This window comes from Pipra filicauda, unplaced genomic scaffold (genome assembly GCF_003945595.2).
Source record: "Pipra filicauda isolate LSUMZ 115617 unplaced genomic scaffold, ASM394559v2 scaffold24_size8852520_pilon, whole genome shotgun sequence".
In the NCBI taxonomy this organism is placed as follows: Eukaryota; Metazoa; Chordata; class Aves; order Passeriformes; family Pipridae; genus Pipra; species Pipra filicauda.
The window spans coordinates 1764067-1787282 of record NW_024104365.1 but is presented as its reverse complement, the minus strand read 5'-3'; the positions used below and the strand labels follow the sequence as shown (position 1 = coordinate 1787282).

At 36.3% G+C, this 23216-nt stretch overlaps 1 protein-coding gene across 1 annotated transcript in view; it reads right to left on the bottom strand.

The window, feature by feature from the left end:
- The window catches only part of GPC5 (glypican 5), a 611018-nt gene that overhangs the window by 506925 nt on the left and 80877 nt on the right, over positions 1–23216 (bottom strand). The window contains exon 4 of the mRNA XM_039381946.1: positions 18976–19670. Within this exon, the coding sequence (XP_039237880.1) occupies positions 18976–19670 (695 nt within the window). The remainder of the gene's footprint in view (positions 1–18975; positions 19671–23216) is intronic.

The window sequence follows — 23216 nt, the reverse complement described above, 5'->3', positions numbered from 1 at the left end:
GATGAGTTTGTTGTTATGCATGGTGTAAGAGGTGATAATGTAAGACTCATTGAAGGTACTTGCTTAGGCCAGTGAAAAGAAGAATCAGCATTATTGCTACACATGAATATTGAAAGCAAGAGTAAAGTCAAAACCGAACAGTCCTTTTGGGGTGTGGCTCACATGTCTTAACTCAGGCAGCCAAGTTATAGCTTGAATCCCCTTCAAATGAGATGCATGAATTTACCTGCAAGACAATCGTCTCTGGACATATGACTAACGTCTTTTAAGGGATTACACTTTAAACAACCCTTAAAGTATTAATTTCACCATTTCTTATCAGAAGCAGTGTCTCTTTGGGTAGCATCTTACTACATTTGCTCTTGTCCTCAAATTCAGTTTCCAACCGCCCTCACACTATTTTCCCCATTAGCTCTTCTTCAGAGCACCTTATAGCACACTCCACCAGCTTAACTGGACTCTCATTCCCCCCCCCCCCCCTTTAAGTCTCTACACTTTTTCTAGGCTTCATCCATCCTTATGTGAGTTTTCTCCTTCAGTGCTGCACTTTGCCAGCCTCTGCAGCAGCCTATCCCATCAGCCAGTCTACACTAATAAAACGCAAATATACCAGAGGGACAAAATATTTTCATCCTTTTACTTGTCTCACTTTTCTCATATTCTCTTATTCTCGTTTATGTGACACAGGGAGCTTTATGCTTATGATCAGCTTTTATGACAAAGCAACTGATTGATTGAGTTGTCTCATTTCCAGCTTGCCATGCACTTTAACTACTGTCTGTCTCACCAAGAATAAAAATAAGGGTTTAACAGAGAGTGAGAGTCAGATCGAGATGGGAAGGAGACTCTGTCTCATGACAGGCATGAATTAGGTGTGTAGGTTGTTGTAGGTCTTAGGTGCCTTGCCTATCTGAACAAGGTACCTTCACTGTCCAGACACTCACAGAGACTGACTGCAGGGTGGGAGCCTGTGAGGGGAGGAGAAATAGGGTGGAGATGACTCACTGGCTAACACAGCCTCTAAACAGATGAGTACCAGTTCTTCAGGTCAAGGGGAAAAAATAAAATAAATAAATAAATAAATAAATTGCCTCCAGTTACAATAAACTGAAACCCCTCTATATACATTCAGCTTCCCTAGGAAAACAAGAGAATCCACAGTTATCTATTTCCTGAATTTACAATAAAGTCTTGTTATATTTTACTCTAATAGGAACAAAAAAAAAATAATTTTTACAGTCATAGTGCCTCGGAATATGCATGATACTTGTTTTATATGTGTTATACATATAAACAGTTTTTTCAAAGTACCGTCTAACAGTTTTTCTCTCTGTTCTCTTTGAGTCAATGGCTCCAGAAATGCATTGTGCAATACTAGGAAATTTGCATTCACTGATACATGTAAATACAAACCTTAGTTCCAAATATAAAATCTTTCTTAAAAATTAATCTTGGGTAAACTTTATACATAAAAATAACATTAAAAGTCAGTAATTATCTGAAATGTCTTTTTAAGAACTTAAGATTTTTTCTCAGTGTTTGAAAATTCTGAAAATTCTACTGAAAAGCATTTGCCCAGCACCATGTACACCTCTGCCATTCTCACAAAGATATGCATGACAGTAATCATACTGCTGAGAACTCAGTTCTGCTAATAACAGCAACAGCACAAAGTTAGCTTACCAATCTTTAGCAGAGTCACTTACTTATTCAGACATACTTTGTTCAGAATGAGCTACTTCAGCCTGTACAATGGTAATGTCATCCTCTCCATTATCTTTCTCATATCTCTGATGTTCAAACCCCAGGCACCACTGACTGACCAACTGTGTTGGTTCTTCTTTGTGTGTTTGGTACGTTTATGGCTCACCCAGCTGAATCCAACCTGGGTTTTTTAACTGTTCAGTAGTGTCTGTCACTTCTATGTAACGTTTAAATCATTAACAGTATGCGCATGACAAATTTACTTCTGCCTCCCACACTAGCCTAGTCTTCATTACCACCTGGTTTTTTCAGTAAACTTGTGTACATGAAATGGTTATATACTCTTATCTTGCCTTCAGGTGCCTGTTCTGTCTGTGAGCCAAATAATTTATAATCAAAATATTTCAACATTTTGTTTCCCAGTACAGGGCTGATGATAGTCTAAAAAAGAGATGAATACAGTTTCCATAATCATGTCTGCTTCTTTTTTTTTTTAATGCATTCTTTGTATCTCAAGGAATGAGTACCTGTGGTAAATGTAACACCACCTAGTTGTATTTCCTGTGTTTTCTGAAGTACTACAACTATTAGCTGCATTGTTTCTTAATTTTTAGTCTTTGGGCTGCAAAATTAACCTTGCAAGTAAAAATTCATGTAGTGCTATTATTGCTAGTCTTGAGAGACATTGACTGGAATCATAACCTTAAGAGAAGGGGAATGAACTAATAAATTACCATTTTGCATCAATATCTGAGTAGAATGCTTTCTTATTATCTTCCAGTTTCACTGGAATGGTATCCCTTCTGAATGTTTCCACAAACTGAGTGGATTTTTTTGGCTTCAGAAACCAAATCACTGAAGAATGTGTAAAATGATCCTCAAAGGGGATCAAAAATACCCTGAGAAAAGTGAGACTGAAAAATCACCAGAAATATTATTCAGGAGAAAATTACACATCTCACTGAATTTCAGGAAGAATTAAAGACTGCTATAAAATTTTAAAATAGACAAGCCTCGGCAACTTACTAGGATTTTTTTTCCTTTGGTGAAATGTTCTTAAGTGCCGCACAATATTTAAGGACATAAAAGGAAACATCAGAAAATGATAAAACTCCTGATTTTTACAGTTCAGAAAAACCTATTGTCATTATACTCAGCATGCTGCTATTATGCACAATTTGTATGCCACAGTATGATGACTGGGTTAATTAAAAGCTCTTGTAATAACCATGCAGTTAAATTACAATTAGTGCTGCCCATGAACTTTATGGCAGTTTGATTTTGCTTGGTGTAATTCCTTAAAATGTCAACTTACGGTTACTTACAGTTTGGAAAACTGGGGCATCATAAACCTTTATATTTACACAGGACTGGACAATGATGGGAGTATCATATTAATAATGGTCAGACGCTGTTCTCTAAGTTCACACGCTCAATATAAGAAATCTGACACATTCTTTGTTTTGGTTTTGGTTTGTGGGTTTTTTTCTTCCCCACCACAGAATTTATTCTTTCTGACCTCAGCATTTCTACTGAAATTATTTTACATCACATGACTGAAGCAAACTGAATGCACAGTCCTGTAATGCACTTCAAACTAGATTTGCCAAGTGATTAGTGACGCTGCTACTGTGACAGAATTAAGACTCGGGAATCCTGAGACCCTCCGCTCCAATTTGGGTCATACACTGTTGTGAAATACACAGAAAAGATGATCATCTACTCCTGCAGTGTGTTCACAGTCTTTTTCACTAGTTCTTACTGCTGCGCACAGAGGAAGAGGGAAGAAAAAACTTCTCTGTATACAAAATCTCTTGGGCTTAGACTCAGCTCTAGCCGGGAAGCAGAATCAGGAGTCTGAAAATTGCCCTTTTCTTTATGTTTAACTCTTCTATGTACGTTCTCAAAAGTTTAGCAAGCACTGTGAGTTTTTGATACATACATATATATATATACATATATATATATATGCTGGATTTCCTGTAAATGAGGTATTTGTCAATATTCTCTAGATTGATCCAGTCTTTCAGACCTGCAAGGCATCAGAGTGGCCATAGTCCATGCAAGCATTAAAACTGGTTTTATTTAATGGGTGTTTTAGTTACTGATTAGTCTGATGGCTTTCAGTTCTAGCTGTCAGATCACAAATTCACCACATCCCTTACAGTTAAATCCCCTCAATCACTCCTGAGCAAATGGACAGTTGAAATCTAATAACTCTAAATAAAAGGAAGAATGAAAAGGCAGGCTGGTTGAAAATACATTTGTTACAAATAAAATTGTGGTTAACTTAGTTTTTATTTTCTTTTCTAGAAGTACACAAGTGAATACTTTCTTTGAGAAACAGATTCTTGATGAGTCACAAGCACTTCCAGCACCAGATTACTACTCAAACTACCCAAGATATTCATCCAGAAAAGCAATGAATTAATATTAATTTATAAAGTATCCTTGGTTTGTCTTATTCCAGTTAAACCACAAGAGGGAGCATCAGCATTTCAATATTCCCAAGCATTTCAGCAGCCTTCTGTCGTTTTTTTTTTTGCTTGGAACAGTTGCTCATTTAATATCAAATTCCGTTTCAAAGAGAGATGCATTTTGATATGTGAGAAGGTGCACACGTGCATGGAAGAATAAAGTATTCCCTATCGAGACAAAATTCAAGTTTTTGAAAACAAGGAGAGCAATCATGAGGTACAAACATCCATGTTTTCCTTCAGAACACGAAAAAAGACGTTCACATGAGATTGTTTCAGGAAAGAGTGGTGGAGTATCACCAGTATTTGCAACACAGAAAAACTATGTAAAAATCGTGTATTATTTCCTTTGCTTTCCTTGCAAATTTTGTGTTCTTTATCCTTCACTAGTTGATTTTAGCAATGTCTTAGGCATACAGAACTAAGCAAGCTCTGGAGTTAGAGCGGCAAATTATGTTTCACACCTAGGCTTATGCATTTTACAGAACTTGCAGGAGAAGTCCAAGACAAGTGAAGAGGCAAACATTGTGAATAAATGCCATGAGAAACAGAGAGTAAAGCTGACACTTAGAGTAATACCTGCTCAAATTACTAAACAATTTATAATAAACTGCAAGTTAAATCTTAAACAGGCTTGCCAGCTAATGACAATTTCAAAGCAATTTTATTCAAAATTGAAATTAAAATCTCAAACGATACATAAAAAGTTGCATTTATAATTTTTCAATGGAGATAAGAGTTGGGAATGGTTTCAAACTCAAGAAAGGACAAATCCAATTCAAAGTAAACCCATGAAATTTAAGAGTTTGCCCCACACCCACCAAGATATTGTTGAGGAACCATAAAGGCAAACTGCAGATATACAAAATGAACACCAACCAGCAAAGCAGAGGTAGCTTCATCAGGAAAAATGGAAAGGATTACATGTTGCAAATAAAAGGCAAATAATTTTCTATGATATATAAATTGAAGTACAACTTGGAGATACTGAAGTAATTCTACTCGGTTTGGCAGTAGTGCAGCATCAGTGCCATTGCTGTACAATTTCTTGGGGAAATGCCCCATCACTGGAAGTGTTCAAGGCCAGGTTGGATGGGGCCTTGAGCATCTGGTCTGGTGGAAGGCATCCCTTGCCCATGGCAGGGGGATGGAACTAGATGATTTTTAAAGCCCCTTGCAATGCAAACTATTCTGTGATTCTGTTTCTACCAAATCTTCCATCAAGATGGAGGACCAAGGAAGAGACAAAAATGCTAAGTTTGCAAGTCAGTTTTTTTTAATTAGAATTTTTTTATATGGTTTTGTAAAAGACTGCTGTCCAAGCTGTTGAATTCTAGGAGCCACAGTGCCCAACTTTCATGTGACTGAGACTCATTCCCTCCTCCTACCACTACATCTATCAAAACTAGTGTTCCAGTCCTTTTTCTTGAGACTGTCCTCATATCTTATCAGTGTTTAATTATCTCTGCTTTCCTTCATAATTTTGCATGTTCTGATTGTAAAATAAAATTTAACAGACCATTAAATATGAGCTACTTAATATACTTTTAATTTGTGTCTTCTGGTCTTTAATTACTAAAACCGTAAATGGTTTTAATTCTGCTGCTCCATTCACGAGGGACTAACACTCAGCAAGTCTGGCAGTAAAAACAGTTGCTCCTCTCAAATGGGGCTGGCTGGGAGGGAAGGAAATTATTTTTTTCTTCTTTAAATGGCTTAATGTTAGGGGAAATCCTAATGTTCTTAGCCAAGTAACCCTGTAGCCAGAACACAGCACTGCCAGTTCAAATTCTTCAAAGGCAGTTCAACAAAAAGTGCTTCTTACGAGAGGCTGCCAGCTCTCCCGATCCAAGTCTGCTTCAGTGGATGCCAAGGTGTTTCATTCATGTTCAGTGAAAAACACTCTGTGGTTATCCTCTGAAAAGGAATTATATAAAACCAGCAGTAGCCCTTTCCAAAGATCAGCAGCTTGTGTGTAGTTTGACTGATTTATTTATGTTCTCTTGTGGTTCAAGTATACTTTATTGCTCGTTACTTCTGTGTGCCTGCAAGTACAGTTCTAACACAGAGGGTTAGCACTGTGTTTTCTTGTTGGATACGGGCAGAATTCTTCATTATATCTAGGTCTAAGTCTATCCAGGGTCACCTGTGTAAACCAAAAGAAATTCAGTAGGAATGTGATTGTCAGTGAAAGCAGAAATGGGGCTCTATAACCTTTATTAAGTATGTTACTCACTTAAAAAAAATATTATAACTTACAAAACATAAAGAATTAGTGAAGGCAAAACAATTTGGCTGCATCAGCATATCTGCATAATGTGTTTGTATTTTGTGGAAGGCTGCAATTTATGCTCCAGAACTGTGAAAAGCAGAGTAGTTTTGTAAGTAAGACTCTGCAACAAAAGTATGCAAGTTAATAAAATCATGTTCACTTAGAGTTAACAGCCATAATGCATTATTTTAGCATAAGATACTGTCAATACCTCTTTAGATAACTGGAGGGTCACCTTCTCATGATAATAAGGATCAAAAAAAATCAGAAAAAAAAAGAGGACGGAAAAGCCTACTATCTAGTTAGTCAGCATTTCAGAGAATCTAGGTGTTTCTCCTTCATTCTGAACTGCATCTTACAAGATTAGCGGTTTTGATTCCTGCATCTGTATATTAAGTGTTTCAGTGTCTCCTCACTCTCTTCTTTGAACCTGGAAAAAACAGGTTTCTTTGAAAATCTTTTGTGACATACAAGATAGTCACTTATTCATACATGTTCATATCATTTCTAGGACCAAAATAGTCCAAAAAGCTCATTTGCTTCAAAATATCTGTATTTGCCCTCAAGAAAAACCTTCCTTTCCAATACAAAGGATTGGTAGTGGTTTAAAGAACAATTGAGATAGTAGAAGTCTGCTCAGCTCAGTAGCTCCCTTTGTAAAGAGTTATTCTGTTTCACAATGAAATAGGAAGAACAGAGAAAAAAGAAAACATATATATATAGCTTACAGAAAGGATTCTTAGCGTCCTTTGACAGTTGTTCATACCTTTTATTCAGCTTTGGAGAAGGAGTGAAAAGTCTCCTTTCTTCTCTTTTTGCAAATGAGAAGAATCAGACTACACCATTTTCAGCCTCTTAGAGTATCTTCCTTCCCTTCAGTTCAGATGTCCAGTGAACACACTGAGACAAGGTTGCCACAGTGCCAGAGTTAGATATCTATCATGTCACCTAAACCCAGAACATGATGGCAGCCCAGACTGCTTACTCCACACTTTCAGACCTCTGAGTCCCTGTGCAGCCAAAGGAAAGAGGAAATCCCTTTCAAATCTTTTGTCTAACAATATGATAAAAAAGGAGAAAAAACTTGAGGTTTTTCTATGCTTCCCTGACATAACAGATCTCAATCTTAAAAAGGGAGTGCAGCAAATGTGAAACACAGAATCACAGAACCAACTTCCAAATATTCAAGTAATTTCAAATTGTGAAGTGGATTTTTTCAAAACACATTAAATAGAAATGCATAATGCATGCCATGATGTATTCCTACATTATTGACTTGGCAGACTATGTTGAACATATCTTATATAAACCTGCACTACTCAGCATTACTTGCCAAAACAATGTGTGTATGTTGATAACTGTGGTGGGTTAGACTTGGCTGACAGCCAGATGCCCACCAAGCTGGTCTCTCATTCCCCTTCCTCTACAGAACACGGGGAGAAAAATGAGACCAAAAAGCTTACAGGCCAAGATAAAGACAAGCAGATCACTCACAGATTACTGTCATGGGCAAAACAGTCTTACCTTATGGAAGACAAATTAATATATTGCCAATTAAAAATACAGTACAATGGTAAGAAACAATGTTCAGATTAAAAACACCTTCTTCCTAGCTCCCCACTCCTTCAACCCAGGCTAAATGTAATTCCTTCATTCCCAGCTCTTCTGCCGCCTCTCAGTCCCTCAAGTGCTGCAGAGGGGTTGGGAATTGGCAATTGTGGTCAGTCCATAACACTTTGCTGCCCATACAACAAGTAACTCCACTATAGGAGATGCAGGCGAGGAACCTGGGCAATTTGGAAAATGAATTTAAAAAAAAAACACTTCTGAGAAAAGTGTGAGACATGAACTTGATACTGGATTTGAACCTCTTCTCACCAAAGGTAAGAAATAAGTCCTCTCTCATTTCCATAAATGAAAGGAAAATTGGGAAAAAAAGAAGAGGAATTAGAATTGATGTATCTTGAAACTGGTATATTCAAATGCTGAGAAGCTGATGAACGTAGCAACTGACTTTAATTAGACAGTTGTGGTTTCATGGCTTCATGTTCTGCTATTATATTTAAGAAGTTCTTGACAGAAACAAGTGCTTCCAGTGTTTGCCACACATCTGCCAATGTATCATAAACCTTAAAAGACACCAAGAGGATATTAGTACGTGTATGTACAGCAGTGTGTATTAATTTTATTTTTTCTTTCAAATATGCACTTGAGAAGTAATGCCCTGATAAATGAAAGGAGCAGATCATACACTAAGATACATTTTTCCACAACATGTGCACAACTGTATGTATTATTGCCTCTGTTAATATTCTGTGCATGATTCCAAGCCCTGTTTCTACACATCAGAAGCAAGTAGACCAGTTGCACCGTAAAAGGAAACCAATTTTGAGCATAATCCTGCAGCACAAAGCATACAGCTGCCATTCCAACATGTAAGAAATGCTCTAAGATGTGATTAGCGCTATTTTAATGTTAAATGTTGTAGCAGATATCTTGTTATTAGAAAAACACCAATTTCACTTACAAAAAACCAGCATGGGCACTTACAGTAATATATAGTGTGTGATAGGAATGCCAGAAATAAGGGTAATACTTCAAATCTCAGTAAGTGCAAGCTACTGAAAAGTATAGCAAGGATGGATCAAACCAGAAAATATGGGAAAAGCTGTCAAGAAATGTTTAGGTATGTTTAGGTAGGAATAAAGCCTACTATTTAATGAAAACAACTTTTCATTAGTTACATAAGCTATAAACACTTGATTTGGTGATTTTCACTTTGTTTTCAGAGTTCTCCATTCTGTTTTCTGATGAACAAAACCCAGTTTAGCTTCAGAAGAAAACTTTTTGATAGCAGCAAGGAGCTTTTCCATGAAGAAACAATGGAGAAGTGAAACATAACACTAGAAGAATCTGAATTAGATGGAGGTCATGACTGCAGTAGACCAACTTCACGCTGCATAAAAAAAATGGCTGATATATAAAAATATGCCATACTTTATTACACAAAAAGTACAGTTTTTCACAGCTACAGCTGGAGGCATTTCTGTAAATGAAGAGAAAGGGAAGGTGACGGTCTTCAACTGTGTGTTAGGTTAGATATCAAACTTTCTTTTAGAACACCATCATATTAGACTTTAAATCTAATTACTGTTCAGCAGTTTTCACAAATCAGCTTATCTTGATCTTGTGAAGTAATTTAAATTCATCAATGTATCAAGTAATTTAAATTCAGCAAAGTAATGATGGCATAGTCATATGCCAAAAGCTTTAGGCAGAACTCCACAATTTTATTTCAAAATCTGCTTTGCTGAAAATGACAGGGTTTGGTTTTTGGCTTTTTTTATTAAAAAAGTATGGAAGAACTTTTGGCAACTGTCTTACTTTGTCTTTTACACAGTGCTAATGGGAACACACACTTGCTGAAAGTTAAAGGAGTACAAGGATGAGCCCAGATAGATAGTTTGGTGACAGAAACAATATAATGAAGTTTCCGACAATGTCAAATCTAGGCAGTATCTGTGCAATCGTTAAACCAAAGCTCATTTTCCCTTCACAGTTCATCATCAATACTTCCATTTATCCTGGGAACAAAAGTACCTACTGTTGATATATAGTTTGCCTACCAACTCATTTGAAAACCTCTGTCCTTTGAAACCCCCTGGACTATCACTCTGTTGATCTCAATTTTTATGATCCTGCTGTGGGGAATTTTATCCAGGCTTAGAGATTGTATAAGGAGAAATTCTTTTCCCTTGACCAAAGATCTCTGAAATTAAAATAGACAGTGTATACTGACTTGAGAAGATTCAGTTTTAACATGCTCACATGGCAGTGTTCATCAGTATGAGATGAGGCCAGTGCCCACATCCTGCACTTAGGAGAACATGAACATGATATATCCTTGCCTTGTCCCTGATGTCCATGTGTGGGCCCTATCCAACCACAGTTGATTCAAAGGTGACAGGCTCTTCAATAATAATATTCACCTAATACACCTACCTTCTAAATCATTTCACAGAATCACAGATTTATTTAGGTTTGGAGGAACTTCTTAAAGTCATATAGTCTAACATACCTATTCAATCAGGATCAGCTACAGTTGGTTGTCCAGGTTCATGTCTAGTTGTGTTTTGGATATTTCCAAGGATGGAACTCCACAACCTCTCTGGACAACCTACTCCATGGAATTTCATGGTTTTTGATTTCTACCCATTGCCTCTTGTCCTGTCAGTGAGCAAGGCTGAGAAGAACTTGACTTTTTCCTCTTCACTGGCTCATATCATGTGTTTATACAGGCTCAACAGTCCCATCTCTTTCAACCTCTCTGCATATGAGAGATGCTCCAGTCTCATGATTCTCTTTGTGGTTGGACTCATTTCAGTCACTCCGTATCTTTCTTGTACTGGGTAGTCCAGAACTGGACACAGTACTTCAGATGGTCTCCCCAGTGTTGAGGAAAAGGGAAGGATCGCCTCCCTCAAACTGCTGGTAACACTCTTCCTAATGCTGCATGGATTTATTTCTCCCCAAGTGCAAGACTTTTCATTTCCCTTTGTTGAACTTCATCAGATTCCCCTCAGGCCAATTCTGTAGCCTGCCAAGGTCCCTCTGCATGGCACAACCATTTGGGGAACCAGCTACTTCTCTACAAACTTGCTGAGGGTGCTCTCTGTCCCATCACTCAGGCCATTAATGAAGATATTAAACAGTATCTGCCCCAGTATCAACCCCTGAGGGTCAGAGCACTAGTGACTTGCCTCCAGCTGTACTTTGTGGTGCTGATCACAATCCTCTGGGCTTAGCCACTCATCTGGTTTTCAGTCCTCCTCACTGTGCATTTTGTCAGTTTATATTTAAGGGTGTTGTAGGAGACAGTCTCAAAGGCTTTGGTAAAGTCGAGGTACACATCATCCATTGCTCTACCCATAGCCTATCAATTTGGCCGTCCTATGAAGGGTATCAAGTTGGTTAACCATGGCTTCCCCTTTGTAAATCCATGCTGATTACTCCCAGTCAACTTCTTCTCAATGTGTTCAAAATGGTTTCCAGGACTGCCCAGGGAAGTGGTGGATTCTCTGTCCCCGGAGGTTTTTAAGATGAGACTGGATATGGCACTTAGTGCTATGGTCTAGTAACCATGCTGGTAGTGGATCAAGGGTTGGACCTAATGATCTCAGAGGTCCTTTCCAACCTGGTTGATTCTGTGATTCCATGATTATGATTAGTTGTTCCATCACCTTTCCAGGGATGGAGGTAAGGCTGATGGGCCTGCAGTTTCCTGTATCCTCCGTCTTACTCTCTTTGAAGACACTGGTGACTTTTGATTTCTTCCAGTCTCCAGAAGCCTCAGTCTTCAACCTCTCCCAGTTTCCATGACCATTCAAAGACAATTGAGTGGACACATGATGACATCAGCCAGCTGCCTCAGTGCTTGAGGGGGGTTCTTCCCAAGCCTAATGAACTAAGGTATGTCCAGTTTGCTAAAGTGCTCTAAGGTTAGTCCCCAAACTTGTTCTTCTCCACTTCATTGATTCTACAGGCTACAGTCTTCATTGATCCACACCTTCCCCATAGTCTTTGGCCCTTTAATTTCTGAAGGTCAGTCTTACTAGTAAAGACTGAGGCAAAGAGGACATTGAATACCTCAGCCTTTTCTGTGTCTGTGTAACCAGTTCCCCCGCCCTATTCAGCATCAAGCACACATTATCCATACTGGGTCCATCCTGAGGCAGAAAACTCTGCAATCAGCACTGACGGTGCTTCTTTTTTCTGACCATACAAAGTGCCCATACAAAGTGCCTTGTGTTACACAGGGCTCTTTTACTAAGGAGAGTGATCCTCCAAGGTAATCACAGTAATCATGACAAAGGAGTTGGAGCATGTGTAGAAGCATGGAAGAGAAGGAAGTTAGCCATTTTAATATGGTAAATTGTTCTTGCCCTCAAGCTGCTATTCTTTTGCTGCAGCACTGGAGAGCTCCCTCAGAATGAAGCTGTCTGTATTTCTCCTTATTGTGTAAATACCAGAAAAAGTTGTCTACCCAGCATCAGATGAACCACAGACAAACGTAGTCAGCTATCTGGAAAAGCCAGATAGATATTTGTCTAAACTTAAGTATTTCCAATCAGATAAAGTATACCTAGAATGTTTGCAATATAGAAATTTACTTTGCAGTTTAAATATAAACAATATGTGCAACAGACCAAAGCAGTCATAAATTATACAATGCTGTGTAATCTGCTTAATTTGTAAAATAATAAGTGATTAGGTTATTCTATTACAATTGCCAGTTTTACTGTGGCATATACAGTAAATTAGACTGTGAAACTATGTTTTCACATAACTAATTCTTCTTATGTGTAGGGTCTTTGTTTCTTTTTAACCAGGGTTTTCATTTTTATAAAGTGAATAGAATGGAATAGAATAGAATAGAATGAACTATTTCAGTTAGACTAGACTATTATCTAGTCTGACTGTCTGACCGCTTCAGGGCTGACCAAAAGTGACAGCATCTTACTACAAGCATTGTCCAAATGCCACTTAACACTAACAGGTCTGGGACATCAACCACCTCTCTAGGAAACCTGTTCCAGTCTCTGGCTACCCTCTCGGTAAGGAAAGGTTTCCTAATAGCAAGTCTGAACCTCCCCATTTATAAAATAGTGTTTCAATATTTATTTTAAAAATAACAAAATTTTGAATGCATCACTTCCAAAAGATATATTTCTTATTTAATTTTATGTTAGTCATAAGAAAATTAAGGTGGTAAGAGCAAATGTACATTGTTTCCTTTCGGAAGTTTCAAAATCCAAAAGTAGGAGTCATGAATAATGCTAAGACTACAAAACAAGAAAACAAAATCAAAAGAAGCAAAATAAAGATTAAAGCCCTTACCCATTTTGCTAAAGGGTATGCAGCATTCAGTCTTCAAAATCACAGAATGATGAAAGTTTTCTCCCCTAATGAGGCCAATTAGATAAACTAGTGGTATAATAGTCAGTAAATTTGATAATGAATGCATGTCCCTTCTGTGTACATACTGTTGGGTGAACTGAAACACATGGAAATAACATTAGAAGACATTCATATGACATTGTTTAGACAGACTGAATTGTATTAGGAGGGATATTTCTTACTTCTTTTTTTTTCTCCCTTTACTCTATTTTCCCGAATTTTCAGTTTTATTGGAAACGCTTATTTTCATTCTTCTCTTTTCCTGAAATTTTATTAGATGGATAACTCTTAAGTTTTTCAAATAAAATCAGGGGTGCATATTATAAATACTGCTTGGAAGTACAGCCTAATATTTCCCTTAGAGAAAAATACTGTAATTATATCTCTGATCATTATCAAATCAATGATTTCTTTAAAATAGGGACAAAAATAATTATTTTTAAAATAATTTCAAATAGCTCATGAACTTACTCCACCTGATTGACTAATGTACTCTGAGTAAGCAACCAAAGAGCAGTGCCTATAAAGCACTAGGTGTAAAACTGTTGTATTTATAGACATATAATCATCTAAATAATAGATTTTAGCTACTAAGGAAGTGGGTTCACAGGATAGCTGGTTCAAAAGATCCTCATTTCTTGCATCTCCTAAAGTGCTTTAACCTGTAAAGCTATGAAAGTTACCACATATCCAGGCACAGCACTTCCCACAATTAGAAATGCTGTTAATCTCGTTTTTTGTTCACAATCAAAAAAAGCTTATAGCTTTCCAAAAATAAAAACTGTAGTTATAATATAGCTTGCAGTTGTATGTTTTGTACATATTTGGGATTACCAAAAGCTGTCTTTTCATCACCATCTTTCCAATCCTTTTTCAAACCTAACATATTAATTTGTTTAGTGCACTTCTACAGCACTTCATGTTCTGGAATGCAATAAGGCTGTGTGACTTTTCACTGGAGAGACCCTAATAAAAAGTAGCTACATAAAACAGATCATAGAAGGAATAGAAAAAAATCCCATAAATATTATATTTATAATGCTTGTGAATGTCCCTTTCATGGGAATTTTAAATCTAAAACATCACTATATTACAGCAGTTCTGACTGTTTATAGCTAGTCATTTCAAACAAAAATAACCAGTAAGAAAATATAGCCCTAAATATAGTCTATTAAATTCTTCCTGCTAGCATTCTATGACAGAAGAAAGATGTTGCTTTCTTTACAGTATTTAACAGCTGATTAAAAAAAAAGCAAGACAAAAGTCTCTTTTAACACAATATAATTATGCCTATTTTTTAGAAGACACATAATTTAAGATTTTCTTTCAGTATTAAACTGAGATGAGAGGACTTAAGAACTTTCATAATTTTGATATTTTTGTTATCTGCAACTGTTTGGAAAGCTTAGAACACAGTGAAGACATAAAGCTTTTGAAAATCACATTCTGAATTTTTGTAGGATTATATTACATACAAAAGTGCATACAAGAATTTTACCAAACCCGTAGCACAAATTCCTCACTTTCAAAATGAGGAAATGCCAGAATTCCTCTCTGTGTTTTTTTTTTTTACTTTTTATGTTGTGTTTCTGAGTCCCAATTTTTATATGCATATATAGCTTATAGCCTTTAATATCACGGTCACATACTTCATTTTCCTTCAGATCCCAAAATCATCAGTGCCCAGAATAGCCAATGAACAACTAATCAATATTCCTTTTAATCTCTTTTATTCAACACTAAACTCAGACACCATTGATCTTTTGGGAATCACAAACAACAGTTTCACATAAAGTTTGGAGAAAAGACTTAATTATAAAGCCTTGTGAATTTTCTCTTCTCTCCTTTTCCTTTCCCCTTTCTTTTCAGCTCTTGCCTGACATCAGACTCATCTCACCTCCTCTCGGGTCCTGTGTTTGTTCCACTCCAATGAACCTCAGCCGTGTTACCCGAAGTGTGGCAGCACACGTCTTCAAACACGAAAACAGAACTGTGGCTCAGAGTACAGACAGCTCCCTCAACCAGCTTGACCCTCAGCTGTCAGAGCAGTGTGCACACAGGGAAAGGGGTGGGAACATAAAGCTAAACTGCTCCTACCAGAGCAGGCCTTGGGCAATCCAGAGTGAGACTGGATTAAGTCACTACACTGTCACAGTCACTACACTGTGAGTGACACAGGAACTTGCCCTTCCATGGCATGGGACGGTGTCATTAATCCATGCATAAAGAGAATGGAAACACACTTATGCTGAGAATAGTAGGCTCCATCAGCACCAAAACTTTGTAAATCTTGCAAAAATCTCTTTGTCCTTCTGTCTGAACACTGACAGTGCCTGAATAACAGAAGAGAGGTAACATGAAACAATTTATTACAACTTTTAAACAAATTTCCATAGGATTTTTGTTTTGGGAGGGTTTTTTTGTTGTTGTTTTAGGGGCTTTTTTGCTTGTGGGGTTTTGGTTTTTTGGGGGGGGGTTTTGTGTGCTTTTTTTTTTTTTAACATTTATACAAGGCTTAAATGTGTTATAAAGTTCTTATGCATTCATTCCAGCTGTACAGTGCCCTCTGTGGTAATCTCCTTGGCTAAACACAAGCTCAGAGACCAGCACAAAAGAACAGGATGAATCTGCAAGGTGCTCTGTAACAACAGGTACCTTTAGCTGTTACCCAATGCTTAAGAATTACATACCATCTTTTTCAGGCTGTCTTACCAATGCTTCCTGTTCTTGCTTTGCATTATGCAGCTCTCTTAAACCTATATTACATTGTATCTGCAGGAACATACACGCAGATATTTGCTAAAAAAAAAAGGAGTTTGTTTCAACTCCTACCAGCTAAAAAGCATGGAGTCCACTATGCACTGAGCAATGTCCACAATGCACTGAGTAGGTAAATGGACATATATAGACTTCAGGAACAGAAGTGTCATTAAATATATATCAATGTGAATGTGTGAAAATACATAAATATGTGAATAGTTGTACAACCCACACTTCCCCACTAGATTCTGCAGAATAGCATAAAATAATGCCCAGGTATCGAGATGATGAACAACTGCTGCACTTATTTGTCAGTCAGCAGAGCTGTGGGAGGTAGGAATTAAAGGTGAATTTGAAACAGGAAGAACAAAGGAAAAGACAAATTCCATCTACAGACAGCATGGCATCGCTCTGCTGACCCAAGCAGAAAAGGGAACAAGTTGCAAATTACCAGAAAAGGAAGCCATGTTATATTGGCATTAGTGGTCTTTCCACATCACACAGAGTTTAAAGTATGAATATACATCAGATTTAAATATTCATACAACATGTTAGAAAAATTCCTTTATGTATGGTAATTTACACAAACATATACATGAACGGAAAAAACTCTACAACTACATGTATCACTAAGCAGGATGCTCTGTAGATTCTCATATTAACACTTGCATATCTATATATGATACTTCCAAACATTTAAACATTTTTTTTCCTGTTTGCTTCTTTAAAACTCACAAAATATAATAAAATTCACTTTTAAAACTGCAGAGACTGCCATTACTTGCTTGCTCATAATCATCTTTTCCCTGTCTATTAGAATCACTGATGCATTAGTTGCTTATCAAAACTTGAAACAGTTCATGAGTCATTTCAAAGATAAAATAAATAAATATTAATGAGCCAATTTCAATGGAATTCATGTCCTCTGCATCTTAAAGCTGAAAAACTGTATTTATTACATGTCAGAATTGTCTTGATACCTAATAAATGGGAAAATGTGAAATATGAAATATACTGACTAATTAGATCACCATTGTTCAAGGGATCATTGCATCATAGTCTTATTTGGTCAAATTAAAGATCAAAGAGAGAAAGGACTGGTCAATTAAAACAGAAATTAACTGAAAGAGATGTTTAGATCTGATGCAGCTTGAGTGAAAAATGAAGAATTTAGGGTAGAAATTTTGGAAGTTATTCTATATCAGACGATCTTAACAGAAGTAAACGCATGATCTTCAAACAAACACATTGGTAACAAATATCATTACATAAGAAATTTTAGTATTCTTTACATTGCATGAAGAAAGGGGAGAAGAGAGGCATAGAGATTTCAGGAGTAACAAAAGCATTTTATTTTGGATCAATATGAAATTTTCATTAATTTCACTAGGAGGAGGGCTCTTCATCCATTTAATTTTTTTTACTAAAATTCAGTGAAATACACTATTTTGGAGTAAAAACATTCATTTGGAAAACATCAGTGTGCTGAGAGACCTTCAAGTCTGGGTCCATGACAGTTCACTGCTGAAAATCCAAGTCTAAAACTTTTCAAATTAAATTACCCAGGATGAAATAGGAAACACAAGTCCTTCCCTTGAGCCTTTACTTGCTTGTTCTAGCTTGTTCCTGAATATTATAGGCAAAAAAGATCCCACAGAAATCAAAGGAGCAACAGGGTATATCCCTTAAAGGCAACTGTAGTCTGAAATAACTTGAATAAGACAGACATCAGTGAGCCACTTATGAGCCAAACTGTTAGTGAGAAACCTTTTCCAAAAAAAAAGACGGTTTTTCTCAAGAAGTTCAGCAGCAGGATATTATGGTTCATGTAGCCGGCTGGCATAAAGCAGTTAAAATGGGAAATTCACAGACTGAGCAATTTTCCTGTTGCTCAGTGACTAAGCAGGATGAAGAATCAGTTTTAATAGACTCTGAGTCTTAGTAAGAAATGAAAAATGCTTTATTTATTATATTAGGTCAAGTTGTTTACTGTCAGAGGTCCTGTCAGCTGCTTAGCAGAAGAAACTGCTTCAACCTCACGTACTGAGGCAGACTAGGGCAGTCCTAGAAGTATTACTGCACCTCAGCTGATGCCACACCACAGGGACACTCAGACACCCTCTTCAGACCAGTGTGTACCGAGAAACTAAAGACATCTCCCCAAACCAAGTTATCCGATCCAGCATTTAACATAGAAGATGTCACTGTCAGTGAAGTCTGAATGTAAGAATACAGAGAAAAATACAATTACAAAATATAATATAGATTAAAAATAATACATGAAAAATTCAAATTTTGGTACTTAACCTTCATAAATTAGAAGTTATACTAGGGTTTTTCCTAATGTGTAGGTAAGTAGTGCACACTTTCCCTAACAGTATCTTAAAATTCTTCATGTCATGCATTCACAGCTAACAAAGCTCTCACATAACTCACTTTTTCTCTCAAGTATATTTAAGGAAGGACTCAGTTTATGTTACAAATGAACTGTGCTACTTCCTCTGAAACCTAAATAATTATGGAAATAATATATGCAAAGTCACAGGTTCTCTAAGGCAGCCCAATAGTATCTAAAATAAGGATTGCTTAAATTTATCATTATGTGCACACAGGATAGCAACAAAGTGATTAAAAATTTTTCTTATGTTCATGAAAAACATTTTTTGTGCTCCTCAAAATTGCATTGCCAAATGAAACTGAACTCAGATACAAACGTGTTCCTCACCATAAAAATGGCCAAACAAGTAAGAGTTATCAGTCATACTTTTCCTGCTGTCACTGAGTGTATATAAACCACCTTCTTACCTGCTCAGATAACTCTGGCCCATGGATATGAGCCTGTACCAGAGCATCATTAACAAGCGAATGAAAGTTGAGAAGTACGTGCTCAATGTCGTGTGTTCCACTCATGGCGCTTGAGAGCTCCTCCAGGGACCGAACATATCCCCGCCAATGAAGATCAATTTCTGCTATGCTGGCTAAGCAGCCCCGGATGATGTTGAGGCAGTAGCCCATGCAGGGCTTGCTCAGCATCACTCCCTGGCAGTGGGGGCAATACTGCATTCTCAGTAAAGCTCTGCTGCAGTCTTTGGAGAAATGCAGGTGATCTGTTGTATTGATCACTTCAATCCCCAAATTCAGAGCCTGCAAGAAAGTCCGGCTGGATAAGAGTGATCTTCCCATTTGTCCTATGGCCTTTTTGGGAATGTTGCCAAAGGGCCTGATGTCTCTTCTCGCCATTCGGAGGCACTCTGCATATTCCAGGGAAATGTCAGTCAGACCGGGGTTAATCACGTGGTTGTAGACTACTGGAAACAGAGTGTCAAAAAATCTATTGACAAATTTCTCTGTGCTAATGTCTGTGCCAAACACGAAGAGTCCAACATCAGCAAAAAACTCCTGAACACGCACAGTAGCCTCAGCAGCCATGTTTCTATATGCAGTGCAGAAAAGTGTGCTTGTGTAATTCTCAACCAGTCTGATAAGCATTTCAAAGGTTTCTGTAATTAATAAATCAATCAATCAATCATTATTTTTAAGGTTTAAAAAATAAGAAATTAGAGTAATAAGAACTTAAAACAGTTACATTAGGACAACTTACATTTATCCCAAATGAATTTTTGTATTAGAATTTTTGAAGAGACAAACTTCTCACAAATTATGACAACTGTCTTTTGCATATAGGGAAACACTTTACAAATAATGTTTTGACACAATCAATAATCCATATGTTTTCTTTGCAGGTTATATTAAACACAGACTAAAAAAAAAGCATCTCCTTGGATGCAGCAGCCCAGAATAGCAAGGACAAAAATTTAAGTCAAACTGATTCTTGGTCTACATGGCTTAAATAATAAAAGTGCGAAGAATATTAAAGGTTTATATGAAAATAGTTATTTTTGTAACTGCAAATTCAGTCCTTTACACAAATTTTTCCAAATACTTTAGATGAAAATTTTTAGGTAATATTAGTAAAATAGTGATGATTCAATAATCCCTATAGAATTACATTAATAAGGTTTTTATGACCCTTTTTTTTATTACTACTTTTCCTAGATAAAACCTAGATGAAAACATCTAAAATGTCTGTCTCAATCCATGGCTGCAGTATCCTATTACCAAGAGTACAAATAGTAGTTGAAAGAATAAACCCGCTGCACATGGATAATCAATAAATTTTACAATATAGTATAAACAATAACAAATCTTCAATATTGAATTACATTGCCAGTGCCTCAGCAAACCCCAGATGAACGAGTACAATAATCAACTGTACAATCGATTGACTATTTGTGCTTTTCTAACCAGGATATTATGATACTGACCTCTTGTGTTCACAATTCTGCATCATGCTGTTTAATTGTCATTTTAGGATTTCTTACAAAATTTGTTATTCAGGTTTATTCTACTGTCACATTTTCTACTTTATAAACACCAAGGCTATTCCAGAGATTTGTTTTGCTCTCAGACAGTCTGACAGACAGCAAAGCAGACCTATGTTTACTTTCAATACTGAACAGCGCCAATGAATACCTTACAAGGGCAACCCATGTCATTTATAACACATTCAGACACCTCAGTGACAAATCAAATTATGCTGGTTCAATATTGCAAGTGTGTCATAGACGTAGCAATGTGTTTCTTTATCTTTTAAATCTATGGGCTCAGACTAACATAATCAGTCCTAATTATTCAGCCACATAAAATAAGTGCTGAGTTTTCAATCAGTATAAATCTAATAGACATAAAATACATTTTAAATATAACCAAGATGAGTTATACAAGCTCTTTTTATTGTTATTAAATGATTTTTTTAATCTGCAGGTTCAGTGCCTCTTATCTCCATCCTTTATGAGATCTTCATATTAACCACTATACAATATCCTACAGAACTTTCTGCAGTACTACTGTCAATAATGTCTAGTATTTACCAGAGATGACATATCAATTTTATTTTTCTTTGTCTACAATTAAAACTAATGTTTGTACATTCCTAAGTAAAAAATCAGGGTTTCCAATATCTTAACCCGTTAATTTTTTGAAAGAACAGGTCTATTTATCTTCCTGATTTTGCTAAGAAGGAACAAAACTCAAGGCTAGGAAAAAATGTAGATATACTTGTTTTATGTATTGCATTTATTCACCTGATACTTCATATCAGTACATATATATACATTGTTTTTTGATAATAGTGTATTTAACAAAGTGATCAGAAAGTGATGCAAAATAACTATCAAGTCATTGCTTTAAAAGATTTGCTCTCTTCATAGTCTTTAACCTTTCTGTTCCTGAGAGCTATAGGTAGTTCTAAATTGCAAAGATGTCTCAGTTTAGCCATCAGTCCAGTGGATTATTAACTTTAAAAGAAAACTCAAAAGTATACACATGCCCTGTATACTAGAAAAATTCACAAAGAAAACAAAAAAGAAATATTGTTTTTTATTTCTAGACATTAATCAGATTTAATGGAAATACCGCACAGAATGAAATAGAATCTGGATTGGATTTAAACCAGCCCTGTGATTCTCATCTTTAATAGTTCTGGCAAAGTGTCTTTCTACTACAGGTACCTTGGAAAATTAATTTGAAATAAATTTCTATGAAACCGTGTTGTTCTAAAACAACTGCATTTTCTTAAGTTTATCCTTTTTACACACAGATGAATGTACTATAGAAGCTGCTAAATAAGCAAATGCATGGGCTAAATTCTGAGTATTACCTTTTGAAACACATATAGTACTTAATGCAAAGATAATCTAATAAGCTAAAAATCCAGTATTAGTAGTGGGCCAACAAGTTGTGAAGTCTTATAATTCAGCAGTAATTTATCAGCCGACATTAAATATTATAAATTAATTCACAGTTAGCCAGGGTAATATATAAAAATCAATAAATTATAACCAGACAGGTTAAAATCCATCCCTGAATTATGGATATTGTATTTAGCAAGACTGCCTTTCACAGTCCAGAGGGGAACTAAAACCTTAATGATCAGCCCATGACATACAGGAATCCAGATAATCAAATCCAAGCAAAAGCTGAAAAACCTAACAATAATATGAATTCATTTTTATTTGAAAAATCTTATGGGAAAGTATTAACTTGTTGACAGCTGCCATTAATGTCTGGTGATTTCATAAGTTTTCCTTCTGTTTATGAGCAGCACAAATAACCTAGAAGCATCAAACTCCCTCTCCTAAAGACTTATACTCCAATCAAACGCATCTTGTATACATTGTCCTACTGGAGTCATGGGGAATGTCTCAGTTAAAGTATACAACCTAGCTAGCAAAAGGCATTCAAATATTGTGAAAAAGAAATTGTGGAAAAGAAATTAATCCACACAGTATGACATTCATAATATCTCTGTTTAAAATACATCAAACAGAGAAATATGTACAGATGGGAAATTCAGTGTACCTATTCCTAACTACAAAGTACTACACAGTACCAGATACACTGCAAAATCCCTAAATCATTTACCATATCAGAAAAATGAGCTGGAAGAATAATGTTTTCAAAATACATAAATGGATTACGAAGAATGAACTCATTAGGGCATTGCCTGTGAAGGTTATTTGGGAGAGAGATAAAAAGGATAAGTGTGAGCAGAATAGATTTGAGACTCACTAAAACTGCTCCTCATTAACACATATTTCAGTTAATCCATTTCATAGATTGTAGACTCATCGCTGAAGTCAGTAAGAAAAACTGGTGTAACAGATTAAACCTGTAGCACAGTCAACTTTGTGTTGTCAAATGCTAGTGATACACCTCAGGCTTTGCAGCCCAAAGTACTCATAACAGACTTCAGAATTTGTCATATCTTCTTTGGTCTTGAATTTATTTTAGCTGTCTTTGAAAAAAACAGAAACATTTAAGAAACTTGAATTAGAATCAGTTGACCATTGTCTAAGTTGTCTGTGTTCCATGGCATATTACTCAGATACTCAAATATCAGGAATTTCTCACATATCCTGTGATTTTGAGTTTGTTCAGTTATACTGTAATTTTTTTTAGTTGTGGTTTGTGTTAGGGTTTGTATG